The sequence below is a fragment of the Engraulis encrasicolus genome, chromosome 1, assembly GCF_034702125.1.
Source record: "Engraulis encrasicolus isolate BLACKSEA-1 chromosome 1, IST_EnEncr_1.0, whole genome shotgun sequence".
NCBI classification, from domain to species: Eukaryota; Metazoa; Chordata; class Actinopteri; order Clupeiformes; family Engraulidae; genus Engraulis; species Engraulis encrasicolus.
In genome coordinates this window covers 37,030,145-37,056,633 of record NC_085857.1, presented here as the reverse complement: position 1 = coordinate 37,056,633, position 26,489 = coordinate 37,030,145, and the positions used below count along the sequence as shown (strand labels likewise).

The window sequence follows — 26,489 nt, the reverse complement described above, 5'->3', positions numbered from 1 at the left end:
CTCTCTCCATGCTGACGTCTTGTAGCTGATCTCTCTCCATGCTGATGTTTTGTAGCTGATCTCTCTCCTTCATGTATAGAACAGTCACGCCTATGCCGAGTGCAAGCAGTAGAACACACAGCAGCCCCAGACCCCCAATAGACCATCTGGAGTAGTTCCTCACTGCTGCAGAAGAATTGGAGTCTACAGTATCTTCAGGCCTGACATTGGCATATGTGCTTTTGTTCCAATCAGAAACAGCAGAGCTCATCTCAAGATCATCAGCATTTTCGTATATGTCCTCTGCCATCTTGTGTCATTGTCTTCCACAACCATTTGGGGAGTCAAAGCTAGTCTGCTTTCTTGTTCTTATATTTGGCCCCTTTCAGACCTCTGAAAAGTGAAAACCACATTAGTGTGGTAAGATACTTCATGCAGTTGTTCCGGTTTTGTTCTAAGTTCAGATACTGTACATACTGTATATAGTGCTGGAGGCGAGAGACTGTAAGCGTCCAGTAAAATAACATTCCTGTTTCAAGACACACTATTTGCCACAAGCCATTTCAGTTTTGAACTCCAACTTCTCTCTTTTGTTCTTGTTATTGTACCTTACTGTCCTGACAGACACTGCCAAACACTGGGTGCAATCTGTCAAAGTGGAGGTATTGGACCTCAATTCTGTCATGTGATATGCAAAAGGACAAGAGGTCGTGAAAGTCTGTCTATCTATCTATCTATCTATCAACTTCCTCTAAACTTTCCGCTTTTTTTTTAAATGGCAATGATTGATCTTATCTAGCCTAGTATCTATTAATCCCAATTGGCTCTTCAAGTGGTGTCCCCAGACAAACTGCTGTTCACTTCCTCTGTTTTCATTAGGTCTATTTAATTATGACTAATGTTTTGATCACATTTGGATTTAGCCATTGTTCCACCCCGGGGGGTATACTGAGGAGCTGGTTCAGTAGTAAACCAGATTAAGTTCACCTGGTGGTAGAGGTAAATCATCTAATAGAAGAGCCTGGAGCCCTCATTTTCTTAACTAAATGATGGATGTAGGTATGTCTATTAGCAGCTCTACCAATCCTTGTTGGTTAACTATGCCTGGTTTATCACTTAACCATGTTCAGGATTCTCAGGATTGCCAAGAATTTGAACGTGCAGGTGGAACAATGACATAATGCAAAAGTGACCAAAAGGATGAGAACAGAGAGTGTAGACAGCAGTTTGTCTGGGGACACCACGTGGAGAACCGATCCTTTATATGTAGTGACTACTAGATACTAGGCTAGATCAATCAATTGCCTTTTTGAGAAAGTTAATAAAAAGATAGACTTTCACTACCTTCTGTCCTTTTAGATGTCACATTGAGGCCCAATACCTCCACTTTGACAGATAGCACCCTGTGTCTGGCAGTGTCTGATAGTAAGATCTAACAAGTACAAAAGAGAGAAGTTGGAGTTTAAAGCTAAATTAGCTTGTGACAAAAATAACAGGAATGTTATTTTACTGTGTACAGTATCTGAACACAGAAAACAAAACCGGAACTGAATGAAGGAAGTGTATTTTACCACAATAAAGTGGGTTTAGATGTCTGCAAGGGGCCAAATATAAGAACAAGAAAGCAGACTGTCCTCCACAACCATTTGGGACTCGAAGCTGATGACACAAGATGGAAATATATGCAAATACTGATGATCTTGAGATGAGCTCCCAAGAAAGGAACAAAAGTACATATGCCAATGCCAGGCCTGAAGATGTTGTAGACTCCAACCTTTCTGCAGCTGTGAGGAACTACTCCAGATGGTCTATTGGGGGTCTGGGGATGTTGTGTGTTCTACTGCTTGGACTCGGCATAGGTGTGACTGTTCTATTCATGACGGAGAGAGATCAGCTACAAGACATCAGCATGGAGAGAGATCAGCTACAGGCTGAGAAGCAGCAGCTGCTATCCGGCTATAATGACATCAGCATGGAGAGGGAGCAGTTTCTGGCCATTAACACCAACCTGACCAGACAGGTGGAACAGCTACATGCCACTGAGATCAAGCTCCAAGACAGAATCTCTAAATTGACCAAGCCATGTCCTTCAGGATGGCTCTATCATTTCAACACCAAATGCTACCGCTACGATAACACAGCAAAAACCTGGTCTGACAGCAGAGTGCACTGTCAGAGCCAAGGAGGAGACCTGGTGGTCATCGGCAGCAGGGAGGAGCAGGTCTTCATTCATGGACTATCCAGAGGGAAAACTTTCTGGATTGGACTGAAGAGGGCGAATGGAAAATGGAAATGGGTGAATAACGATGAAGCATCCACCACTTTTTGGGTTGTCGGGCAACCAAATAATGGCGGAGAGGAATGTGGGGTTCTTGACTCAAGTTACAGTAACCCCTTGAGCAGCTGGCATGATTACTATTGCAATGACGAGCATGCCGTCATTTGTCAGATTTCTACTTACATGTAGACCTTTCCTTCAAAGCACTCTGCATCAAATGGTAATTTGAACTGCTGCACTATATGCCTTGTCAAATGCTCTCTTAACTGTTTTTTCTTAGCTAATGCCTTTAGAACTTGCATCGAAAAAATACCAATGACGTGTTAAGATGAAGCACTGTTGTACCCTGTGACTTGTCTTTGACATTTGGAAATGTTAGAAACCAACATGATCTCACAGCATTCTGTGAAATGAGCAAGTGGGTCCATCATGGAAAGCACTTACAGTATGTGTCCCCATCACAACATTTTGGCAAAATCTGTGAAAATGCCACAAATTATGTCTCCCAAGGGGCCATATTCCTGTCATTATGAGTTCATGTTAATTGAAACCTGGAGCACAGCAGGCACGTGCACAGCATAGTTGCCCACGGTGCTCGAGCAATGGCCCTTTTGCCCACATTGGCTGATATTGCCCTTCCAAGGGAGGGGAAAATAATATGGCAATTATAATTTCATATTTCAATATCATTTGATTTCTTTATAATTCATAATTTTGATTGAAGTTTTGTACAATAAAGACTTAAGTCAGTCATACAAATTCATCAGACCCATCGAGAATGGGCACGAGCGATGTGAGGTAGGCCTATGCAACAACTCCGGTGGGGAGGGAGAAGGCACGCGACAGGCGCTTGAGCGCCTATAAGAGACACGAAAGATTTTGAAGATGCCTGGGTGTCGGCTAGAGCCCTATTCACAGTCTACATATTAGGGTACAAAATATGCTCACAATCAACCTCTCTAATACAATCTTGAGTTTAGAACTTTTAGTTAGCCTATCATACATCTGACAGCCAGCCAGCGCCACGTTTAGGTAGCAAAAAAAAAAACGACAGCCAGCTGTAGATATGCCTCGGAAAAATAGACTAAGATTTCATGTTTCAACCGATTTGCTTTGCAATTCGTATTTTTGATTGAAGCTTCCTAAATTAAGTTTTCAAATTCAGATTCACCTGCACCTCGAGAGATAGGCAAAGGGAGGGGCAGAGCAGCATGCGCGTTACGGGGGGCACGCGCAGCTCTACATGGGAGGGAGGGGGGAGCAAGCATGCATGCGACCAGGGCAGAGTACATAGCAGACTACACAGTATTAAACTACATGATCACAATTAATGTCTCTTAAAGCCGATCTCGAGTTTAGGACGTTTAGTGATCCTAAGTAATCTGACAGCCGGTGTGCCACGTTCAGATATTGGGGGAAAACGACAGCCAGCTAGCTTGCAGAAGTTTTACATGGATCAGGTTGTTTTGTGGAAGGCTAACCCAACTAAGAAACATGCAGATGACATGTCGTTTTATCAAGCAAGAGAGAACTTAAGGGGGTAGGCTAGCTAAAGGAAGCACATCTCTGCAGAGTTGGCTGCAAAAAAAATGAACAGGTGCAGGTGAGGCAGAGAATCTTAGTCAGGATTGTAGAGGTTTGATCTTGGTGAGACCGCTAGGAAAGTGCTTTTTCTTACGCTGATATATTCTCCGACCCAAAGATACTGTTTCCACTGTCAATGTCCATGTAATTGAAATAAATCCACTCCACATGATAACTGTTCTTCTCAAGACATAGGCCTACAAAATGTGCATGAACTAACTAAAATATCTGTAATGAAAATAAAAGGTTAGGCTATAAAGTCTGCGAGAAGCTCGGAGCTTCAGAGCAACAGATAAGAACTGGTCGCTCCCACGCCTCGGTTCTTTGCGATCTGAAATGAAAGCCGGCTCGTCAATTCTTAAAGCGACAGTACACATTTTTAATATAGGCTACAAAAGACCCAACAAATGACCTAAACCTGTGAATTCTTATTGTTTTAGTTTCCTATATAATATTCATCATTTTAATCATGGAATATGCCTATTAATGAAATTTCAAATTCAAATTAAATGATCTTTTTAACCATTTTTAAACTATTTCTATTTATTATAACTTTAAGTCTACTTTGGCTGCTACAAGGATTATAAAGATGACAGTGGGTTAATTGATTAAGCATCCTCATATTTAGCCTATTATTTTACTCATCATTTCATTTAATTTAAGATGAGGATGACTCAGAGCCACAGACCTCTGCACATAGGGCAGGTAGGCATAAGACTGATCATCTCTGTGACTGATACAGGTTTAAAAACTATCAAGGCTTTTTCTCATAATTTCATTTAATTTAGGGGCAGCCACATACCACACATGAGGAAATGTGAATCAGGAGACATTTAGGGCAGGTGGGCATAAGGCTGATCATCTCTGATATGATTAATAGGTAGGCCTACATGTTTAAAAACTAGCATGTTATATCATATGGTACGCATATTCAAGATACTATACAATAAAATAATATTAATAATTATGACAATAATATACTAATATATTCTACTACTACTACTAAAAATAATAATACCCATGGTGCAGTTTCCTAAAAATTCTGAAGGCCGCTCACTGTTGATGGGTTTTTTGGGTTTTTTGGGGGGGGGGGGGGGGGGGGGTTTGCCCTTTCTTCAGGTTAGAGCAACTGCCCTTTGAGATTCCTGTGCACGTCCCTGTAGCACAGTGTTGTGTGTTAATGTGACAGGAATGTAGAGATCCAACTGGGTCGGCTGTTGAAGGAAAACGAAAGTCATTGCTGTTCAAAATGCTATTCAAATGGTTTCTATTGGTTCACTTCCCTTGCTTAATAGGCACAATACATAAATACCAACGAAGACTCCATGTATTATTTTCAAATATAATCACCTGATTTTGTGGAAAACTGTTTTGTCTTGATAAAGCAACTTCAACATATTTGCTGCTTATGTTGGAATGTAGAGTAGCCTATATATAACATTTCCGTCCATTGTAGTAGAGTGAGGTTGTTTTAAAATCAGAACGGTCAGTTATTTTGTTTGACATCTGCGTCTAGTAAGATTTTCCTCCATTCCTTCCTGTATGTTTGAATGTAGAAACCAAAGCTCCCACACACCACAAGAATAACCTCCTGAGTTCCGGGGGGAAAAATGCTTTGGGATAATTATTTTTTTATTTTTTACATAATTTGTTTATTATGGTGGAATAAAACATGACTAAAGCATTTTTTCCCAAAATATTTATTTACTATTTGTTTTATGACATCAGGGGGACTATGACGTCAGGACTATGTTCGTCTAGATTTGTGTTATTTTTGTATTGTATTATTGTGTTATTAATGTATTAATTACTGCCTTACATCGTTATGAACTGCCCTTAAATAGTTAACAAATAACTGAAAACATAAAAACACACAACAATGTAATTTTTTCTGATAGGATTCTTTCAAATGAGTCATGGAACAACCTCAATAAATATTACTTTCCGGATTTGAATTTTACATTACATTACACTTATCAGCTGCTGAACCACACATTTAGGTAAAAAGTATTTCATGAACTTCATAGAACAATGTGGGGCATTGCTCAATATCCATAGATAAAGGTGTAGCAGATCACATTCAAGTCCCTGCTTCCAATCCCAAGACAATCTCTCAAACCACTAGGCTACAGTGGACCAATTGGGCTACAGCTGCTCCATAGGAATTTGAAAAGTTGATAAAGGAAGATTGTATGGTTTATAACTCAAGAAAATAGCATATGATATTAAGTTTTATGTACGTTATGTATGTGTGTTCATGTCTTTTGGTGTCTGCTGAGTATCCCTTGAATTCACCCCTTGACTTGGATCGTATGATGAGTGATCAAGTAAGCATAATAGATATGGGAGATCTTGATTATATTGCTTCTCATCCATATTTCATGGTCAGTACCATGGTTATATAGCCATGAAATAAAATGTCAGGAATATTAATTATGGTTTTCCCTTGACTGACGACACTGTATCCACCCTGTCTGATGTGTCTGCTGCATCCTCGGTCATAGATATTTCATATTAACATGGTAGCTAATTATTGGATGGGTGGACAGATTTGTAAAAAAATGTATTATTTGGTAATATTCTATAATAGGTAAAGGAAAAGATTCCATTTCCAAAGGCCAACACTTTCAAGAGGGCTGACTTTCAAGATGGCCGACTTGTTGTTTGTGATAGTCTAAATGTTGAACAGGTGGACAGATTTAGACCATATCTTGAGTGTTAGAGCAGCAATAGGAACATGGATACATTTTGGAGGCATCAAATGGTCAAGATGGCAGTAACTAACCTGATATTTTAAGGGTTTCAGGGATATATCTCTGGCATAGGGGTCGTATTCATAGGCCGGTTTTGTTCCTGTGCAGGATCCTCAATGGCATATACATCTTTTTTATTATTATGTTTATTAAGTTTATTTAGCAGGGACAATGCAGTGCACATTATTACAATCATGACAAGGCAAGGCCATGACACAGCTTGCAGATGTGAATTCGAAGAGTTCAGATGGAAAACCCCCTAAGTGCATTTTCAGAAACATTTCTCAATTCATTTTTATATAATACAAACATATCAGAATTGCATTTTTTTATTATTGTTTGCGTAATGTAACTATTGATATGTATTATCAAGTAGGCCTACATAAATGTAAACCAAACCAACAACAGGGTTCCCAAAAAATACAGAAGTGCAGGTCTTCAGAAATGGAGTTAGGGGTTTTGCATCTGAAAAGGTTTACAGCTAGATAGCTCATGTGCAACCTCAGTCCCTGATCAGGCTATCTATTCTAATAAAATACACAAATCACCTAAAATATACTATACTCAATTATACGCCATCTTAAAACACAATTCCTATAGCATTAAAACCTTGTGCAGGAAGAAAGAAAAACAATATGTTGCGTGTGACCTGTTGCTGTGTGTGCATGTACTATGCACTATGTACTATTATTCCAGTTCTAATAACAAAGCGAGGTCTCTTGAGGACACGCATACATTCCCCCAAGACGGCAAGCATGGGAAATCTCAGACTTGTCCCAAAAAAACTCACTACCACAGTGGAAATGCCTCCAATGCTCAATGCTAAATTAGCTTTACAGAATAGTAGATCTCTAAGGAACAAGCCTTTTGTTGTCAATGAGTTTATCTGTACCCACAACCTTGATTTTTTATTTTTAACTGAAACATGGCTGGAAAAATCCACTAGCTCTATCACACTTATAGAAGCAACTCCGTCACACTTTAATTTCATTAGTACAGAAAGGCAGAATAAACAGGGAGGGGGGATAGCAATTATTTTCAAGGCACTGTTTCAATGTCAAAAGACATCACTAGGTGAATTTTCATCTTTTGAATACTTAGCTGCAGTTCTAAAATGTTCTTCTGACATACTGTTATTGACTATTTACAGACCCCCAAGACTTTCTGCACCACTCTTCTTAGAGGAATTTGGTGAGCTGTTGTCGAATGTTTGTGTGGACTATGATAGCTTGTTTATAGCAGGCGATTTTAATTTCCACGTGGACGACTTAGAGAATGTCTATGCTAAGGAATTTTTAAGTCTTATTGACATTTTTAGCCTCACACAGCATGTAACAGGACCAACACACAACCAAGGTCACACTTTAGACCTAATAATAACAAAAGGCCTTAATGCTTGTGCTAGTGTCAAAGACTATGGCTTTTCTGACCATTACTGCATTTTTTCTGATGTTTCTATGTACCCTCATGTTCAAAGGGAATCTGTTACAGTCAAAAAACGTATAATCAACTGTGAGACAGCCTCACTCTTTCAGCAAGCACTTTCAGAGATCCAAAGTCAAACCTCAGAGAGTGCAGATGATCTCATGGTTAATTTTAATTCAAGGATGACCCGTATTATGGATGTTATTGCCCCCGAAAAAATAAAAACAGTGGGACGTGAAAAAGCACCTTGGAGAAAGAATCCTACAGTTATATTGCAAAAGCAAGAATGCAGGAGGGCTGAAAGACAGTGGCGTAAATCCAAACTTGAAGTCCACTACCAAATCTATAAACACACACTCTCGAAATACAACCAAGACATTTCTAAAGCTAGACAATCTTTTTTCTCTGACATAATTAACAGAAATATTAATAATGCACGTGTCCTGTTTGGCACTGTGGAAAAGCTAGCAAGGCCCCCAAATCTAATGCCCTCTGAGTTCCTCTCAGTCAGCAAATGCAATGAGTTCGCATCCTTTTTCAAAGGAAAGATTGAAAAAATACGTGCAAACATACTCACACATGTGCAACCGACCCAAGATTCAGACCAGCTTGCTATGGTGAAGTTAAATCCTAACCTCATGAGAAATTTTCATTTAGTTGATGTGGACATTCTAAATAGAACGGTACAAAGTCTTAGCTCCTCTACATCTGACTTAGATATTTTACCAACAGCCTTCTTCAAATCCATCTTAAATCTAATATCATCAGATGTACTTCAGATCATCAACACCTCACTACAAACAGGCATATTCCCAGGCTGTCTGAAAGAAGCAGTTGTGAAACCCTTACTGAAAAAGAACAACCTGGATGCACTGGTACTAAACAACTATAGGCCCATATCCAATCTACCATTCATGGGTAAAATAATAGAGAAAATTGTTTTTAACCAATTAACTGCTTTTCTAATGTCTAATAGCTATTTTGATAAGTTTCAATCAGGTTTCCGTGCCTACCACAGCACTGAAACAGCTCTTATTAAAGTTATGAATGACATAAGATTGAATTCTGATGCTGGCAAATTATCCGTCTTGGTTCTACTCGATTTGAGTGCCGCCTTCGATACAGTTAATCATTCTATACTACTACATAGACTGGAACACTGGGTTGGCTTTACAGGCATAGTGATCAACTGGTTAAAATCGTACCTACAACAAAGAAGTTTTTTTGTCGCCATTGGAAGACATACCTCATCACCGATGTCTCTGAATTGTGGGGTCCCCCAGGGCTCCATTCTGGGACCACTACTGTTCAATCTGTATATGTTGCCACTGGGACACATTATTGAGAATAACTCCATAAATTACCATAGCTATGCGGATGATACCCAGCTCTACTTATCTATGTCCCCAAATGACTATACCCCCCTTGAATCACTCTATCATTGCATGGACCAAATTAACAAATGGATGTCTCACAATTTCCTCCAGCTGAACACAGATAAAACTGAAGTAATTATATTTGGGAAAAGAGAGGAGAGACAAAAGATTGCTACTATCCTTGAAACAAAGGGACTGAAAGCAAGGGAAACAGTTAAAAATCTTGGGGTCCTCATTGACAGTGACCTAAACTTCAACAGTCACATGAAAGCTATTACTAAGTCTGCATTTTATCACATAAAAAACGTCTCTAAATTTAGGGGCCTGATGTCTAAACATGATCTGGAGAAGCTAATACATGCCTTTATTTCTAGTAAAGTTGATTACTGTAACAGTCTTTTTACTGGCCTCCCCAATAAAACCATTAAACAGCTTCAACTTGTACAAAACGCAGCTGCAAGGGTTCTTACAAAGACAAGGAAGTTCGACCACATTACTCCAATTTTAAGATCGCTGCATTGGCTCCCAGTAAGCTACAGAATTGATTTTAAGGCTATGCTACTTGTGTTTAAATCACTAAATGGAATGGGACCCACATATCTACTGGATATGTTTCAGCTGTATGCACCAACTAGGTCACTAAGGTCAACGGAGAAGAATTTGCTGGTGATTCCAAAAGTCAAAACAAAGTGTGGAGAGGCAGCCTTTAGCTTCTATGCTTCAAAGCTTTGGAACCAGCTTCCAGATGACATAAAAAATGCACCCACTATTGATAGCTTTAAATGTAGACTCAAGACAAAGCTGTTCTCAGATGCTTTCCCCTAGCTTAAATTACTTATTCTTATTATTTTTATTTCTATTTAATTTGTTTTATTTTATTTTATGTTATTATTATTTTTACCTTATGTTTTATCTTAATGTTTTTAAATGCTTTTTGACTCTAATTCATTTCCTTCTTTCTTCCCTGTTTCCTTTCATTTACATTGTTAACTTTGTGAAGCACATTGAGTTGCACCTGTGTATGAAATGCGCTATATAAATAAACTTGCCTTGCCTTGCCTTATGTGCGTTATCTATTGTGTGTTGTGATGACTACATTTTTGGTTTTCCTTCAGCCAGTGTTTCAGTTGTCTGGTAAATGCTTTAAACTCAGTTTGTGTTTTTATTACAGTTGGTAAGCTGTTCATCATCATCTTTGCCTGTTCACCTTCCTATTCTAATGCCTGGCCCTGGCCCCCCTTATCTCTTGACGACTCTGAATTGTTGGAAATAAATTCTGGGACATTTTTTTACCTCACTCAGCCCCATCTGTCTTGAAGTTTAGAAATTGGTTGAAAATGAGATGTACTAAGTCCCAACGTCCACTACAGTGGACATTGAAAGAGTTGTGATTTGAAAAGGTTGTTATTAGAATATCGTCCTGATACTTGACTAGCATTTTGTTCAGAGTGTTACATTTATGAATCAAGATTCCAGGTGTTCTACAGGCCCCACCCCCCACCCCCCAAATGTGGCATCACTGGAAAACCCTAAATGTCTAGTTTACAGTATTAGATTGAAATAGATTACACTACAGTGGACAAAAATGAATTGCCAGCTCTCAGGAAAGAGTTAATGAAGGTAAAACTCAGTTTTAACTGGAGGTGAGGTGTACCTTTCTCTAAATGGTGGAGTGTTGCTTTAAACTCGGGGAGATTGCCTGATGAAGGTCTAGTACCGAAACGTTGTTTATTAAAGAAAAACAGCGAAATGGTCAATGTGCGGGAGTTTCTTCAAGTTGTTTAAACTCGGGGAAAATAGGCGGGAACACTCTGTGAGGCAATGTCAGGTCACATTTTTTGCCCTTCTCGTGCGGAAGTATATAACATAGAGTTCCCGAGCTGACGTTCTCAGTGACTAGATTTGCGTCATCATCATCATACGCAACTGGCATGTAAACAATATCACAAATGCAGAAAAATCATCTTGTAATCACTATCAACAATGGTTAATGTAATTCTATTGCAGATGCACATATGTCAAAATGCTGGTCTCTGACTGTTTAATTTGGCCTACTTCAGCTAAAATTATATGTTGTGGATGTGGAGGTGAAACAAAGAAAAAAGAGAGCCAAAACAAAACATGCATTATCTCCTATTGTTCCGGGATCTGTGCCGTTCGTGTGCCACAGCCCGGAACTCGGTTGTCTCATCAGCAGTGTCGTCAGCCATCTCCGGAGCTCCAGAGAACCTGAAGGCAGCATTAGTTCATCTACTGGAAGTGGTAAATCTTCTAATAGAATGAGACTCCTAACAAAATGAGACTCCAGGCCCTTCTATTAGATACATGTATTGTGTTTATTAAACAAGGGAGGAGAACAAATATAAAGCATTTGGATGACAGCAATGACTGTCCTTTTCATGCGTCAACCCTGTCTGTCACATGTATGCAGCAACACTGTGCTAATAAAAGGTTTTAAAACCCTTGGGACACATCATTTGTAGCATTTTCACAGATTTTGCCAAAATTCCATAAAGTCCAATTTCCAATTTGTTACAGAGTACAGGCACAGAGTACAACAATGCTTCAGCTGAACACTTCAGTGGTATTTTTTGGATGCACGTGATCAAGCCATAAAGGAATAACGGTTAAGAGAGCATTTGACAAGGCATATAGTGTGTAGCAGTTCAAATTACCATTTGATGCAGAGCCTTTTGAAGGACAGTTCTACATGTAAGCAGAAATCTGACAGATGACGGCAAACTCTCCATTGCAGAAGTAATCATGCCAGCTGCTCAAGGGGTTACTGTAACTTGAGTCAAGAACACCACATTCCTCTCCACCATTATTTGGTTGCCTGTCATACCAGAAAGTGGTGGATGCTTCATCGTTATTCACCCATTTCCATGTACCATTCACCCTCATCAGGCCAATCCAAATAGTTTCCCCTTTGGCTAGTAGTACTAGTCCATGAATGAAGACCTGCTCCTCCCTGCTGCCGATGACCACCAGGTCTCCTCCTTGGCTCTGACAGTGTGCTCTGCTGTCATTCCAGGTTCTTGCTGTGTTGTCATAGCAGTAACATTTGGTGTTGAAATAGATCCATCCTGAGGGACATCTTCTGTCTTGGAGCTTGATCTCGGAGGCACGTAGCTGTTCCACCTGCCTGGTCAGGTTGGTGTTATTGGCCAGTAACTGCTCCCTCGCCAAGCTGATGTTTTGTAGTTGATGTCTCTCCTTCATGTATAGAACAGTCACACATATGCCGAGTGCAAGCAGTAGAACACACAGCAGCCCCAGACCTGCAGCCCATCTTGAGTTCCTCACAGCTGCAGAAGAATTGGAGTTTACAGCATCTTTTCGTCTGATATTGGCATATGTATGTGTACTTTTGTTCCTTTCAGAAACAGTAGAGCTCATCTCAAGATCATCAGTATTTGCGTATATGTCCCCTGCCATCTTGTGTCATCAGCTTCGACCCCCCAAATGGAGGACAGTCTGTTTTTTTTTTGTTCTTGTATTTGGTCCATTGCAGACCTCTGAAAACCACATTAGTGTGGTAAGAGCCTTCCTGCATGCATTTGTTTCAGTTTTGTTCTGACTTCAGGTGCGCATACAGTAGGCCTACATAGTGTTTGAGGTGAGTGTCTGTAAGCATACAGTAAATTAACATTCTTGTTTCAAGACACATTATTTGCCACAAGCTCCAATTTCTCTCTTTTGTTCTTGTTATTGCAGTGATTCTCAAAGTGTGGTCCGGGGACCACTGGTGGTCCGCGACAGAGCTCAGGTGGTCCGCGAGGGGATTTCTACATTCCCAAGACAAGCTAGCAGGCTATATTTCTAACATGATTACAAAGCCGAACATAGCTGAAATCTTATTTTCACTGCAATAAGACAGACTTCCAATGTGAATAAAAACGATCTGCATTGAAATTAGCTATGTCAAATTAGCACCCATCTATCAATGCAGTTGACAGGTGGTCCCTGACCATTTCCGGGGGGGGAAAAAGTGGTCCTCGGTCTGAAAAAGTATGAGAAACACTGTGTTATTGTATCTTACTGTCATGAGTGACACTGCTAGACACAGGGTGCCATCTGTCAAAGTGGAGGTATTGGGCCTCAGTTCTGTCATGTGACATGCATAATGACAAGAGGTAGTGGAAGTCTGTCTGTCTATCTATCAGCTTGAGCTCAACTTTCAGCTTTATTTCCCCCAAAAGGTTGATCTAACATTGTAGGCTATCTATTTATCACCACATATAAAGGATCAGTTCTCCAAGTGATGACCACAGACAAACTGCTGTCTACGTTCTGTGTTTTCATCCTTTCTGAGTAATGTTTTACTTATAACCACTTTACTATTTACTTATTCATTAATAAATCACAATTTTCTTACTAAAAAACTTTCCACATTAAAGTTGGTTATTAATTAATTCATCATACATACTGACTGACCAGAAGCACTGTTTTTTAAATTTATAATGACTAAAGAACAAATATGAAATAATAAAAAAAATAGTGGCGATGCAAGGTTTCTGCTGGGCAACGACGATTTGTATTTTGTCAGTGTTCCATCAATCTATCACCTAATGAAGTTGTTAAAGCAGCAGTCCACCATTTTGAGAAATGTGCTCATTTTATACCTCACCTCCAGATAAAACTGATTTTACCATCATTATCTCTTCTTGCTGTGTGTGGGAGCGTTGGTTTCTACTGTGTTAACTGTGTTAACCTTGCAGCCTCAGTGCTGCCCTGTATGAAATGAGTAACATCCTGCGGCTTCCTCTCAGTGGTCTCACAGGAGAGTTTATGGTGGCACGCACCAGAGAGGCTCTACAGTACAGCCAGGCCACGCCCTCCTAGTGACGCAACACCGTCCGCATTGCTTCTAGTCAGGCCAAGAGCAATGTAAATATGGTTTCTGATCTCCCGAAAAAACGGGAGCTCCACCCACTATCTCGGACGGCTGTCAACCAGTAGCAAACCAAGGGAGGCGTGTAAACCATGCCATTTGGGGTCTTGGTCAGACCAAGTCTCAAATTCCTTCAGATTTGAAAGTCGATGATAATCAGGCTACTACAGTGCAGGGACGCAACACTGGTCCTCATCACTAAGGGCGATGAGGCTCACTACAGAGAGGAAGTAGACCTGCTGGCTAAATGGTGTAAGGACAACAACATCCTGCTGAACGTCAGCAAGACCAAGGAGATTGTTGTCAACTTTCAGAGGGGCCAAAAACAACTGCCACCACTGACCATCGATAGTGATGCTGTGAAGAGAGTGAGCAGCACAAAATCCCTTGGAGTGCACATCAGCGATGACCCTGCCAATAACCTGACCTCCCTGCCAATAATGAATAAGAGAACAACAGATACCACCACTGGATTAAGGAGTCTATGGAGATCAGAAAGCGTAGCCCAAGTACCATGAACAGGGATGAGGGGGCATACATGCTCTCACACACCTGGACCACCATCCTAAGAGGACAACTCTAACAGCAGGAGGTGTGACCAACCTGTCATTATTGGCAGGGAGGTCACACCTCCACAACAACATCAGCTGTTTTTAAAGCACGTCACTCATCAACATCTCAGTGAACCTCTGATGAAGACGGAAGTAACACCGTCGAAACATGTCAGGTAAAAGATAAAAACTTTTACATGTCTTAAGGCAAAAGAAACCCCTAAGTGTTTATGATGCGAGTTGTTTAATTTACACTGAAACACACATGCCAACATAGTACAGAGAATGAAGCTTATCTCCCCGACCAGGACACCAGTCTGCACCGCCATTTATCGCTCATCAATACATATCAGCCATATTTGTTTACGAAATAGGAAGATAAAATACACAGTCTGATAGCATTCAACCAATTTATATGTAATATGAAAATGTTGTCTTCTAAACCCTGTACTTAACCCCTCAGCACAGAGCCTCTTTTATAACCTTCCTGTCAACAAAATGGTAATGACCAAGTCTTAATCCATTTTGGTAATGTCATAGCAATGTTGTTATAATGTAGTTGAGTGTTTTCAGGAAAGAGTGGACAGGCCCGTCGACAGGCCCATCTGCAGTAAGTCAAGTCAAGTCAAGTCAAGTTTATTGTCAATTTCTTTACATGCACTGGTCATACAAAGAATTTGAAATTGCGTTTCTTGCTCTCCCATGCAGACATAGACTAATCTAGGTAAGGACATAGACAGTATAGACATAGACAGTACTCATACATGGACATAGACAGTATGGACGTAGACATTGCTCATACAGACATTTTAAGTGCAAGACTGGACAACAGAAGACTTGTAGAGAACATACATTAAGAGGAGGTATTTTGTTGTGCTTTTTCTAAAAGTCCTTTATAGCGTTCTGACATAGTAATAGTAGCATTTGAAGAAATAAATAATTAAAAAAGGTTTTTATTAAATACACCAGCAGCAGTATGTGTGTGTGTGTGTGTGTTTGTATGTGTTTTGTGTGCGTGCGTGCGTGTGTGTGTGTGTGTGTGTGTGTTTAGTGCAGGTAGAAAGTGCGGTGTGCGTCTGTGTGTGTGTACCTGTGTATGTGTGTGTGTGTGTGTGTGTGTATGTGTGTGAGTATGAGTTGTGTGTCAGTGTGTGTATGTTTGGGTTTAGTGCAGAAAGTGCAGTGTGCTTGTGTGTGTGTGTGTGTGTGTGTGTGTGTGTGTGTGTGTGTGTGTGTGTGTGTGTGTGTGTGTGTGTGTGTGTGTGTGCGTGTGTATGTTTTGAGTTAGTGCAGGTTGAAAGTTCAGTCACAGATGTAGTAGTGCAGGTGGAATGTTCAGTCGCTACCATTATACTAGTTCATGAAACACTTACGAAGAAATAAATGTTGTTCTCATATCCCCAGCATTACATTACATTACATTACACTTAGCTGACGCTTTCATTTTATTCAAAGCGACTTACAGTCATTATTATTCAGAGTATTGGTTACAGTCCCTGGAGCAATGTGGGGTTAGGTGCCTTGCTCAAGGGCACTTCAGCCATGGATGGAGATGTAGGGAGAGGTCAGGGGGGATTCGAACCTGCAACCCCTAGATTGAAAGACCAACTCTCTAACCACTAGGCCACGGCTGCCCTGGCCAGCAGGCATATAGATATGTGTGAGTATGACATTAAATGATGTTTTCATATCCCCAGCATGCATATAGATATGTGTGAGTATGACATTAAATGATGTTTTCATATCCCCAGCATGCATATAGATATGTGTGAGTATGACATTAAATGCTGTTCTCATATCCCCCACCCTCCCTATAGATATTACATGAATTACACCAAACAACATGACAGCATGTCAGTATAATCAATTCATTATCAGTATTATCAATTCGCAGTGTTCCATTGAATGGTCAGTCTGTTCCTGCTGCCGGATCTGCACTGTGTCTGATGTATGAAGCGCTACACTAGTGTTTCTCAACGGGGGCGCTAGGAAGCAGGCGTTGAGAAGGATACAGCTGAGTGGGGGCGGGGCTTAGTTCCCATTGGTGGGCATTAGTCTTTTGTATTTTTCAATACTAAGGGGGCGTTAGGAGGCTTATGATGAGGTCAAGGGGGCATTTGTTCAAAAAAGGTTGAGAACCACTGCGCTACACCATTACTGCAGGCTGCACCGGCACAATCCTCAGAGAACAGTCATAAGCACCGAAACATGGAAACATCCTCTCGGTGAAATTGGAGGTAAAAGTGTGTAGGCGTGTGTCATTATCAGGGTTAGTGAATGTCAGCTCTCCTCTGTCCCAGTCCAGCTGCACTCTGATCCTCCGGGGCTTCCGCTCCACCTTGAGGACCAAGTCTGACGTGTCTGGAGAGTGTGCTTGATATTCATCGTAACGATTATAAATGTGCCAGAATCCTGCCCTGTGTCCAGACCATCCGCTCCTGGTGCTACTCTCCGTCTTCAACCCCAGAGACCAGGTGCCACTGTGGCTGACGTCGACCTCCACATCCCAGCAGCAGTGTGACCCCGCGTTGAAGGCCTCAGAGCCCAGCACACTGCCCCAAAGCCCAAACCTCTCTGGGTTGTCAGGAAGCTGCTGCTGTTTCTGTCTGCTGTATTCTGCACTGGTCAGGTCCTCAGACAGGATGAGTTCTGGGTTTGCGGTGTTGGGGTCCAGAATCACAGGAGCTGTGGAGGAATGAAAGAGGAAATATGAAGCAGAAATGATGATCGTGTGTGTAGATGGAATAAAACTGATGATAGTTGATACAGTAATGCTGAAGGTGAAAGTGAGCACTTTAATGTTGCTTAATAATTTGATACGTTTTTTTTATTTGTATTACAAATGCCAACACCGACAGAACTGTTTACAGTAGCATTTGTAGGAGTGGTGGTGACAAGATGATGTAGATAATGATGATCGTCATGTTGCTGCTGGTTAACGATGACAGACAAGAAAGCAAAGCAAAATAGTGTGTCTGTGATACCTGCATGCAGTGTGTGTGTGTGTGTGTGTGTGTGTACTGTATGCATATTTAGGTTTTGTTGGGAAAAGCTGAAAACTAACGTGTGTGTGTGTGTGTGTGTGTGGGGGGGGGGGGTGTGAATCCAGGAATTCAGGATGACAGAGATGAAGTGAGCCTCATTATGAAGCCAAATACATGAGTGCTGAGTGTGTGTGTGTGTGTGTGTGTGTGTGTGTGTGTGTGTGTGAGAGAGAGAGAGGGCGGGGGAGTAGGGGTGTCAGCTGACCTAATGCTATAGAGGGGCACAGAAGGCACAGAGAGATTATGCGAGCACAGCGCGCAAAGCTGCACGTTTTTTGTAGTTATTTATTTTAAAAAGCTTGTAAATGAGCGTTATTGTGTGCACATTCTGTAGATTACTCAGAATGCTAAACTTAAGAATTCCAAGGTAGCACGGTTGGAGGTTTTTTTTCTGAAACTCATACCGGGGCACAGCAAATCAATACCCAGGCACGTGCCCCTGTAAAATAGGTCTGGCGATGCCCCTGAAAGAGAGAGAGAGAGAGAGAGAGAGAGAGAGAGAGAGAGAGAGAGAGAGAATGTGCGGCTCCATGTGATTTTTTTTGTGATGACATGTAATGTATACAGTACAGTAACTCACAATATTGAACCAAGTCCTTCATCTTCTCCCAGACTCTGAACTGCAGGTTGCCCAGGTGCTTTGCCACATTGACCAGAGCTCCTGAAGGCCTCTCGGGATCCTGCAGAGTGCACTGGGCTCTGGAATAACATACAGGAGTCAATGGGTATGGATTTGAATTCTTAAACAAAGAGTAACAAGAAACGTATAAGGTAGTATAACTGTAACATTTAACTCACTTTTCATCTATGTCCTTATAGTTCTGTAGAAACAACAGAGATATTTTGAGATCATGTGATAAAATATAATCCTGTGATACCGTATGTTTCGATTTTTTAATGAAAAAGTGTGCAGAAAAAGTGAAGAATTGAATTGAGAAGCGTACAAAGAATGTGTTCTAAGGAGTTATGACTATAGAGTTCTTCAGTAACGCGGAAGCATGTAGTAGATTGTAGTCTTTCATGTTAGCATTTAAGGACTTCCTGGTTCGTATCGGCTTCCGGCCTCCATTGGGAATGCATAGGGGCCAGTTTCAAATAAGCTCCGAGTGCAAGCACGCGCTTAGCGAACCCCCGCAAACTGTCGAGGGTGTTAAAAATAGGCTGTAGGTATGACATGGTTGATCATTTTGTGTCAAACTTCGACATAAATACGATGTTGCGTCCATATGCTAAACCCGGAAGCTTTTGGCGACTACAGAAGCGGCGCCTGTATCTAACGTCATGTACGTGCGGAGGGTTGTACCCATGGCAACCAAAGGAAAGCATGTAGTTCGGAAGTTTTAATGATCAGAAAGGGGTTAGCAATATTGAATTATAATCGTCATGATTTAACATGTGAATACACCAACATGATGATACGATCCGTTCCACTAATGAGAAAGGGATGCGGGGACACGCTAATGTTCGTTGTTGCCGTGCAACTTATATTTTTGCCAAACCTGAATCTCTATGGCGTTTTGCAATGTAAAAAATCGCCATGGAACCGGAAGTCCAAACGCCGCATACAAGTTGACGTCAACGCTGAAGAGCTCTATTCCAGGACCCTTTGAACGTGTGTTGTAGTCATCAAAGCAATCACATGTACACAGACTATTTCAGGTCATCAGCTATGTGGCATTTGGAAACGTACTGCATGGCTTTGTGAAAAATTAGTAATAAAAGTTTGATTATAATGAAAATCGAAATGATACAACATGAATTTAAAACCACATAAACTGTTAGAGAAAGTGAAATGCATTATATTTTCAAATAATGACAAAAACATGTTTTTTTTTAACCTGTAGGAATGTCACATCATCAGTTTTCATCTCCTCCTCTATGGCTCTGATTGTGTCTGAAAGAGATGAGATGTCTCTGCTCATCTCCTCAATCTTCTCCTTCATCATCTGACTCCTCTGCTCCTCTTCCTCCCTCAGCGCAGCTATCCTGGCTGCCTCTTCATCCTGTAGAAACTGGTGCAGCTTCTCAAACTCCTGCTTGATCTGCTTCTCTGTCTGTTGGGTCTGGACCTGTGATATGATATCACACACATCTCCTGTTTATGGATTTCCTTGATACAAATGGTAGTATTGTATTTGGCATGAGCCATCTTACCTTTATGTATTGTGCAGTTTTATCACAGGCGAGTTTCACGTCTGTAAATCTCGTCAGTTTGTCCTGTAAGGGCCTCAGAGTGGACTCCTGGAATGACACAGTTAGTGGCCCTTTCTCAATGGCCAGTGTTCTAGCCTTGCTAGGGTGTGAAACGCCCAGTGATTGGATACTCTGCGGAGCTCACCAAAGAGTACCCAATCACTGGGCGTTTCACGTCCTAGCAAGTCTAGAACACTGGACATTGAGATAGGGCCAATGAATCAACAAAATACTGACAGAGAGAACCCAATGACACTAGTAGGCCTACTCATGGGTGAGTAGCCCACAGGTTGCCGGTTCGACTCCCGACCCGGCAAGTTGGGGGGGAGTAATTAACCAGTGCTCTCCCCTATCCTCCTCCATGACTGAGGTACCCTGCATGGTACTGTCCTGCCGCACTGCTCCCTAGGGGCGCCATTGAGGGCTGCCCCCTTGCATGGGTAAGGCATAAATGCAATTTCGTTGTGTGCTGTGTCACAATGACAATGGGAGTTGGAGTTTCCCAATGGGCTTTCTGGCTTCCACACCCAGGGACACTGTGAGTTGAGTAGAGTAAAACATTTAGAAATAGTATACAGAATAGGGGATAAATATAGTAAATTTTTAAAATAGACACTGAAATATTTATATTATTAGGTCAGGTGGTCAAAAGTGCGCAGAAACCAACAAACTGATGTTACATGGAGAGAAGAGGCGTAGTGGCAGTGTTTGCCCTAATGATATGGCTCCACCTACTGGTTGAACATGAATATGACCACTATATTCAACGTGTCAGAACTATCATTGAAGACACAGAACAACCTGCTCTGAAATTAGCATTTAAAAGAATAGTGCACATTTTCTCATCATATCCTACCTTACGATCCTGTGCTGCCTCATCAACGGGACTGAAGTAGTGGTTTTCATGGAGTTTTGAGGTTTGACACACTGAACACGCTAGCTGTTCGTCTTGCTCACAGTACTGCTTCAGTTCTGACTGATGAAGAATGCAGAGTAGTTTCTCCATAGAGGTAGAAAATAACACTAGAGGTGACCCCGCCCCCCTTCTGACGGCAATCTGTGGCGGCCATTATCTGTAGGTAGGTCTGATAAATGGAAATGAATGGACAAGGAGGCTCACCTCTGTCAAAAAATGGCTTAATAATGTGAAAATGTCCATCAACACACTCTACAAGGAAAATAGTTGAAGTGTGTTGCTAAATATGTGCAGAATTAATATAATTCGATTTTTAGATGTATTTTATCGACTCATATGATTTAAGTAGATATTTATCCTGACATTTCAAATCTGGTCTTTGATTAATGGGTTACTTCATATTCACACAGTTTTAGTCCCTTTTTTGACAGAGGTGGGCGTGTTCTCCATTGACTTGAATTGACTGAAGGTGCCTACACTACCTACAGACAATGGGAGGCGCCATGTGCCACTTCCTAGTGCTGTCGTGAATTGCCATGTCCACTCTAGTGTTATTTTCTACCTCTATGAGTTTCTCCTTCTACTGACTTGAAACACAGGACAAATCCTCTTCTGACACAGACACGTCGGCCATTTCTCCTTGTTATTTTATAGTGGCTGTCTCAACCTGTGTTAGGGCATAAAAGTTGTTTGCCAACCGCCAACAACACAAAAATAATAAAGAATAAAGGGTTGCGAAGCGCATGTGCTGTTGAGGAAAAAGTCACATGACTGTTACGTTCCGCTTCAGATTCCGCGAGGCAAGGCTCAAAATATCACCATCCCAAAGCCTCCGTAACATGGAAACAAGATCACTGACTGACTGCACTTGAGTTTTAAGGGTAAATGCAATCTTCACGCCTGTGTTTCTTTCCATTCATGCTTTCCATTATGCTGCGTCATCTCTAAACATTAACTTAGCTGAATGGCACGTCTGTATTTTGTCAAACCCATTAACATTAGCACAACTTAGCATAGGCTATCTTTCTCGCGCTTTTGGGGTGCGTCTTGTCATGTCAACTGTGTAGGCCTTCAACCCAAAGAAGTTTGTGGAAAGCTTCAGACACCAGAAAAACAAGATTTACACTTTGTTTCTTTGTTACTGCCAGGCTTCTGCCATGAAGGTGAAAATAAAACAGTGGAACGGTGTGGCGGCTTGGTCCTGGGTGGCCAATGATGACAACTGTGGTATCTGCCGTGCACCTTTCAATGGATGTTGTCCCGACTGTAAGTTTGCCAGTTGTTGTTAATAATGTGCTGCCTTAACGAATGATCGGTTTGCAATAAGTAAGGTGTCGCATTTGACTTGGACAGTCCAGCTAGCGCTCGCTTGTTTCCCTCCAGAGCAGCTACCTTCAGATGCCTTGACAGGTGTCGTGCTGAAAAGCGACTCCCTGCCAGAAAACGACTGACTTTGTATAGACTGCCCCCTCTAACTCTGGACTACAGGGAGTTAGCTATATCAGTCACTGCAGGCCTACATACACCTGACACCCTCCACTATCACCCCAGAAATTTTGTGGAGTATTGCCATTTGCAATCCTGACTTCCATGGGGCAGTCATATTCTTGCAACGCCACTAAGCGGTTGCGAGAATGTGACTGCCCCCTGTAAGTCAGGATTGCAAAGGGCAAAACTCACCAACATTTCTGAGGTGACAGTGGAGGGTGCCATGTGTATGTACAGTGACTTTGATACAGCCTAACCTCTGTAGTCCGAAGTTACAGGGGGGCAGTCCATGAAGTCAGTCGTTTTCTGGCAGAGAGTCGCTTTTGAGCACGACACAGGTACTCTGAAATTTTGATCTGTTGCATATTATTTGTATAAGTACAAGTGCATTTGTGCAGTTTGTCAGTGCATATTTGTAAAAGTGTGTTTGCATGTGGAAGGATATACTAGCTGTTCAGGCTAGCCTATGACTGCCATGACTAGGGCAGTCATGGGTGAGCGGTTAGGGTGTCAGACTTGCATCCCAGAGGTTGCCGGTTCGACTCCCGACCCGCCAGGTTGGTGGGGGGAGTAATCAACCAGTGCTCTCCCCCATGCTCCTCCATGACTGAGGTACCCTGAGCATGGTACCGTCCCACCGCACTGCTCCCCATGGGGCGCCACTGAGGGCTGCCCCCTTGCACGGGTGAGGCATAAATGCAGTTTCGTTGTGTGCAATGTGCAGTGTTCACTTGTGTGCAGTGGAGTGCTGTGTCATAATGACAATGGGAGTTGGAGTTTCCCATTGGGCTTTCACTTTTCTTTCATGACTTTGCCAACCCTGACTTCCTGTAATGATTTCGTCTGACTCTCGTCTGTCTGTGTCGATTTCGTCTGTGTCTGTCTATCCATCTGCAAGTTCATGCCCTGTCTATCTATCTATCTATCTATCTATCTATCTGTCTATCTGTCTGTCTGTCTGTCTGTCTGTCTGTCTGTCTGTCTGTCTACTCAACTTCCTTGAAGTAGTTTTGGGTGGCTTCCCAATTCCATTTACCATGATGACATCTTGCCTGCAGCACTGACTCTGTATAATAAAGTAGAGCATCTCCTCTTCTTGTTTCCAGGTAAGGTTCCCGGAGACGACTGCCCACTGGTCTGGGGTCAGTGCTCCCACTGCTTCCACATGCACTGCATCCTCAAGTGGCTGAACTCGCAACAGGTGCAGCAGCAGTGCCCCATGTGTCGACAAGAGTGGAAGTTCAAGGAGTGAGGTCATTGTGCGCAGCAGGTGTGCAGTGAACCGATATAAGGAACGGAGAACAGAGATGTATACGAGAGTGTGTGAAATATGTGGATATCAAGTGTAACAAGAAACCATCTATGTTTTTTTGTATTTAACTTTTTTATATTGAAAATAAAATGATGGCATCATTTTCAATTCAGTGGACTGGGACACTGTGGAATGTTTCATTCTTTCTTTGCTCGTAATCCACACACATCCATAGTCGACAAATTGGGGGTGCACACACTTTAGTCATTACGAAATTTTACAATGTTGACCTGAAGTTGCCGCCTTTGCACATATCTGCAATATACAGGAATTTGATCTAGACTTAGTCTGTGTTGTGATGAAGGGTTTCAATTGTCATAACCTGTGCATTCTACATCATATTTTGAGCCACATGGTGAAAGCGAATGTGCCTGACCTATAGAGTCAAAATATGACACAGAAAGCTCTGTATTTTGTAGCTGTAAAACTCAATTGTAGAGAAGTAATCCTGAGTCTATTGTTTTAACAAGTACATACGCCCCCTGTCAACTCTTAAGGCAAAAAAAGTCTAAATGTGTGAACAGTTCCACTTTACTTACTTATAGACATGTTAAAATGTTTGTTTTAATTTTAGACTATGGTGCTGTTTCCACGTAGCTGGATATTTTTATATGTGTATATTTTTTTCTCCTGGTTGTATTGGTTTTGCATTGGTTTAGGCTTTCCGTTTCCACTTAGCAGATATTTAAAATCCAGGTATAAAAAGCAGGAGAAAAAAATATCCTGTTTAGGGGGCTGAAACACCTTCGTTACAATGGAGGATTTATTTTTATCCACATGTTGCGTTTACACCTAACAGGAGAAAAAAATATCCTGCTAAAAAAATATCCTGCTACGTGGAAACAGCATCTATATATTGTCAACAAAAGGGACTTTGTTGTCAATGGCAAATGTCTGTCTTCATCAGAAGCCACTTAGAAACGTGACCTTCGCAGAGATGAAGCTGACCAGTTCCAGCCTTGCTGAAGCATCCTCAGATAATCACCTGTTCTCTGCTAAAGTTCACAGCAGACCTGTGCAAGCCTCTGTGGTTTGCAGATCTCTCCAGGTCTGTATCTAACCATTAGTTGACCAGTTGTTATATTGAATGTTAAATTTGGGAGGGAGCTTCAGCAAGGCAAGAATGTGTAAAATTCATATTTGCTAAGGGTGCGCTACTGAAGCAACATACAAAGTTATCTTGGACCAAGACTTGCATCCTGCTCTGACAATGCCCCTGAACTCAGAAGACTTTTTTCATCAGCAGGAAGACCCCATGGATACTAAATCAGCTGGCCTCCTGAGCCTGTATGCCTACTCTGAGTGACATAGTTTAATTAACAAAAAAATACAAATTCTACTGAAATAACTACAATATGGGGTTTCACAAGATTAAAAAGAATATATTTTAGGAGTAGTTTGGTTATTTGACGTTTATAAAGCTTTTGGCTGTTTCCAACGGCAAACTTTGGTGTGAGGTCCAGTGATTTTGCACAGGCTATTTTGCGCAGGGTAGGATGGAATCAATGAGCGTTGGATTTATGTACAGTGTGAGTCCGACTATCTCAGTGGTTTTTGTGGGTTCAAGAGGTTGCGCCGTGGATGACGCAAAAAGGATCAGTTTGATAGTGACGCGCAATCCTTTGTGACGCCTAGAATTTGTTTTAGATGGCGTCAAGCATGTGTGATGGTAAACAAGTGAGTTTTACACAAAAAGTGCATAATCTGGCTAGTCAAGCATGGTAGTGGGACTGACATGGTTTGGCGATGTATGAATGCTGTCAATATTGGAAATCTGACTTACACCTAAAGAAACATGCATGTCAACATGCACTGTGACTACAGAAGCAGATCATGATACTCTCCATAGGATTTCATTCAAAACTCACTCTAGCCAGGTGCATACTCAAAATGTACAATTTCAATGTACTGAAAGGTTGAAACACAGACCGATGACCTCCCTTTTAATCCCTTTTTATTTCGAAATGAAAAAATGAATGTAGTTGCTGCCAAGTGGTTCTACAAAGTATTAAGCAAAGGCTGTGAATACTTTTGTAAATATGATTTCTTTGGTTTTTATTTCTATACTTTTTCAAAACTTTTTTTTCACATGGTCATAATGGAATAATTTGTGTAGGATTTTGACAATAGAGATTCATTTGTAGCATTTGGAATGAGGCTGTAAGATAATAAAATATGAAAAAAGTGAAGCGCTGTGAATACTTTCGATTGACTGTAGCATGCCATGTAACTCAGCATATTTTGTAATGCTATTAGTTTTTGTATGTGTGACCGTGCCTGCCCCTCTCCTCTCCTGTCTTCCGTCCTCTCCTCTCCCCATCTCTCCCCATCTCTCCCCTCCCCTCCTTTCCTGTCCTCTCCTCTCCTTTGTTCTCTTGTTATCCTCTCTGCTCTTCCCGCTTCTCCTCTCCCCTCCCCACCTCTTCTCTCCTCTCCACTCCTCTCTCCTCCTTTCCTCTCCTCTCCTATTCTCTCCTCTCCTCGCTTGTGTTATCTTTTTATTCCTCCTCTTCTCCCCTCTCCTCTCTCCACCTCTCCTATCCTCTTTTCTCCTCTCCTCCACTTTCCCTTCCTAGGGGTGTGCAAAATAATCGTCATATCGATGCATCGCAATACTTACTTTCACGATACAATGCATCGATTCATGACAAGGTATCGTGATACTTATTTTCTCAATATACTGCATGGATTCATGA

General features: G+C 41.5%; 2 protein-coding genes across 2 annotated transcripts; one reads left to right on the top strand and one right to left on the bottom strand.

Moving 5' to 3' along the window:
* Positions 1-16,544: 16,544 nt before the first annotated feature.
* On the bottom strand, positions 16,545-21,083 carry LOC134457204 (E3 ubiquitin-protein ligase TRIM35-like). The gene is made up of 6 exons (XM_063209084.1): positions 20,934-21,083; positions 20,039-20,125; positions 19,723-19,953; positions 18,683-18,705; positions 18,465-18,583; positions 16,545-17,525 (listed from the first exon to the last, which is right to left on the bottom strand). The coding sequence occupies exons 1-6, from the start codon at positions 21,081-21,083 to the stop codon at positions 16,987-16,989; spliced, it is 1,149 nt and encodes a 382-aa protein (XP_063065154.1). The 3' UTR covers positions 16,545-16,986.
* Positions 21,084-21,628: 545 nt separating this feature from the next.
* anapc11 (APC11 anaphase promoting complex subunit 11 homolog (yeast)) lies at positions 21,629-23,916 on the top strand. The gene is made up of 3 exons (XM_063201587.1): positions 21,629-21,874; positions 22,142-22,259; positions 23,588-23,916. The coding sequence occupies exons 2-3, from the start codon at positions 22,151-22,153 to the stop codon at positions 23,731-23,733; spliced, it is 255 nt and encodes an 84-aa protein (XP_063057657.1). The 5' UTR covers positions 21,629-21,874; positions 22,142-22,150; the 3' UTR covers positions 23,734-23,916.
* Positions 23,917-26,489: the final 2,573 nt, after the last annotated feature.

Coding starts and splice junctions, on each gene's coding strand:
- LOC134457204 (XM_063209084.1), bottom strand. CDS start 21,083: ATGGAGAAACTACTCTGCATTCTTCATCAGTCAGAACTGAAGCAGTAC. Junction 20,126..20,933: donor AGGCAGCACAGGATCGTAAG/GTAGGATATGAT, acceptor GTGTCATTCCAG/GAGTCCACTCTGAGGCCCTT. Junction 18,584..18,682: donor TATAAGGACATAGATGAAAA/GTGAGTTAAATG, acceptor ATGTTATTCCAG/AGCCCAGTGCACTCTGCAGG.
- anapc11 (XM_063201587.1), top strand. CDS start 22,151: ATGAAGGTGAAAATAAAACAGTGGAACGGTGTGGCGGCTTGGTCCTGG. Junction 22,260..23,587: donor CAATGGATGTTGTCCCGACT/GTAAGTTTGCCA, acceptor TCTTGTTTCCAG/GTAAGGTTCCCGGAGACGAC.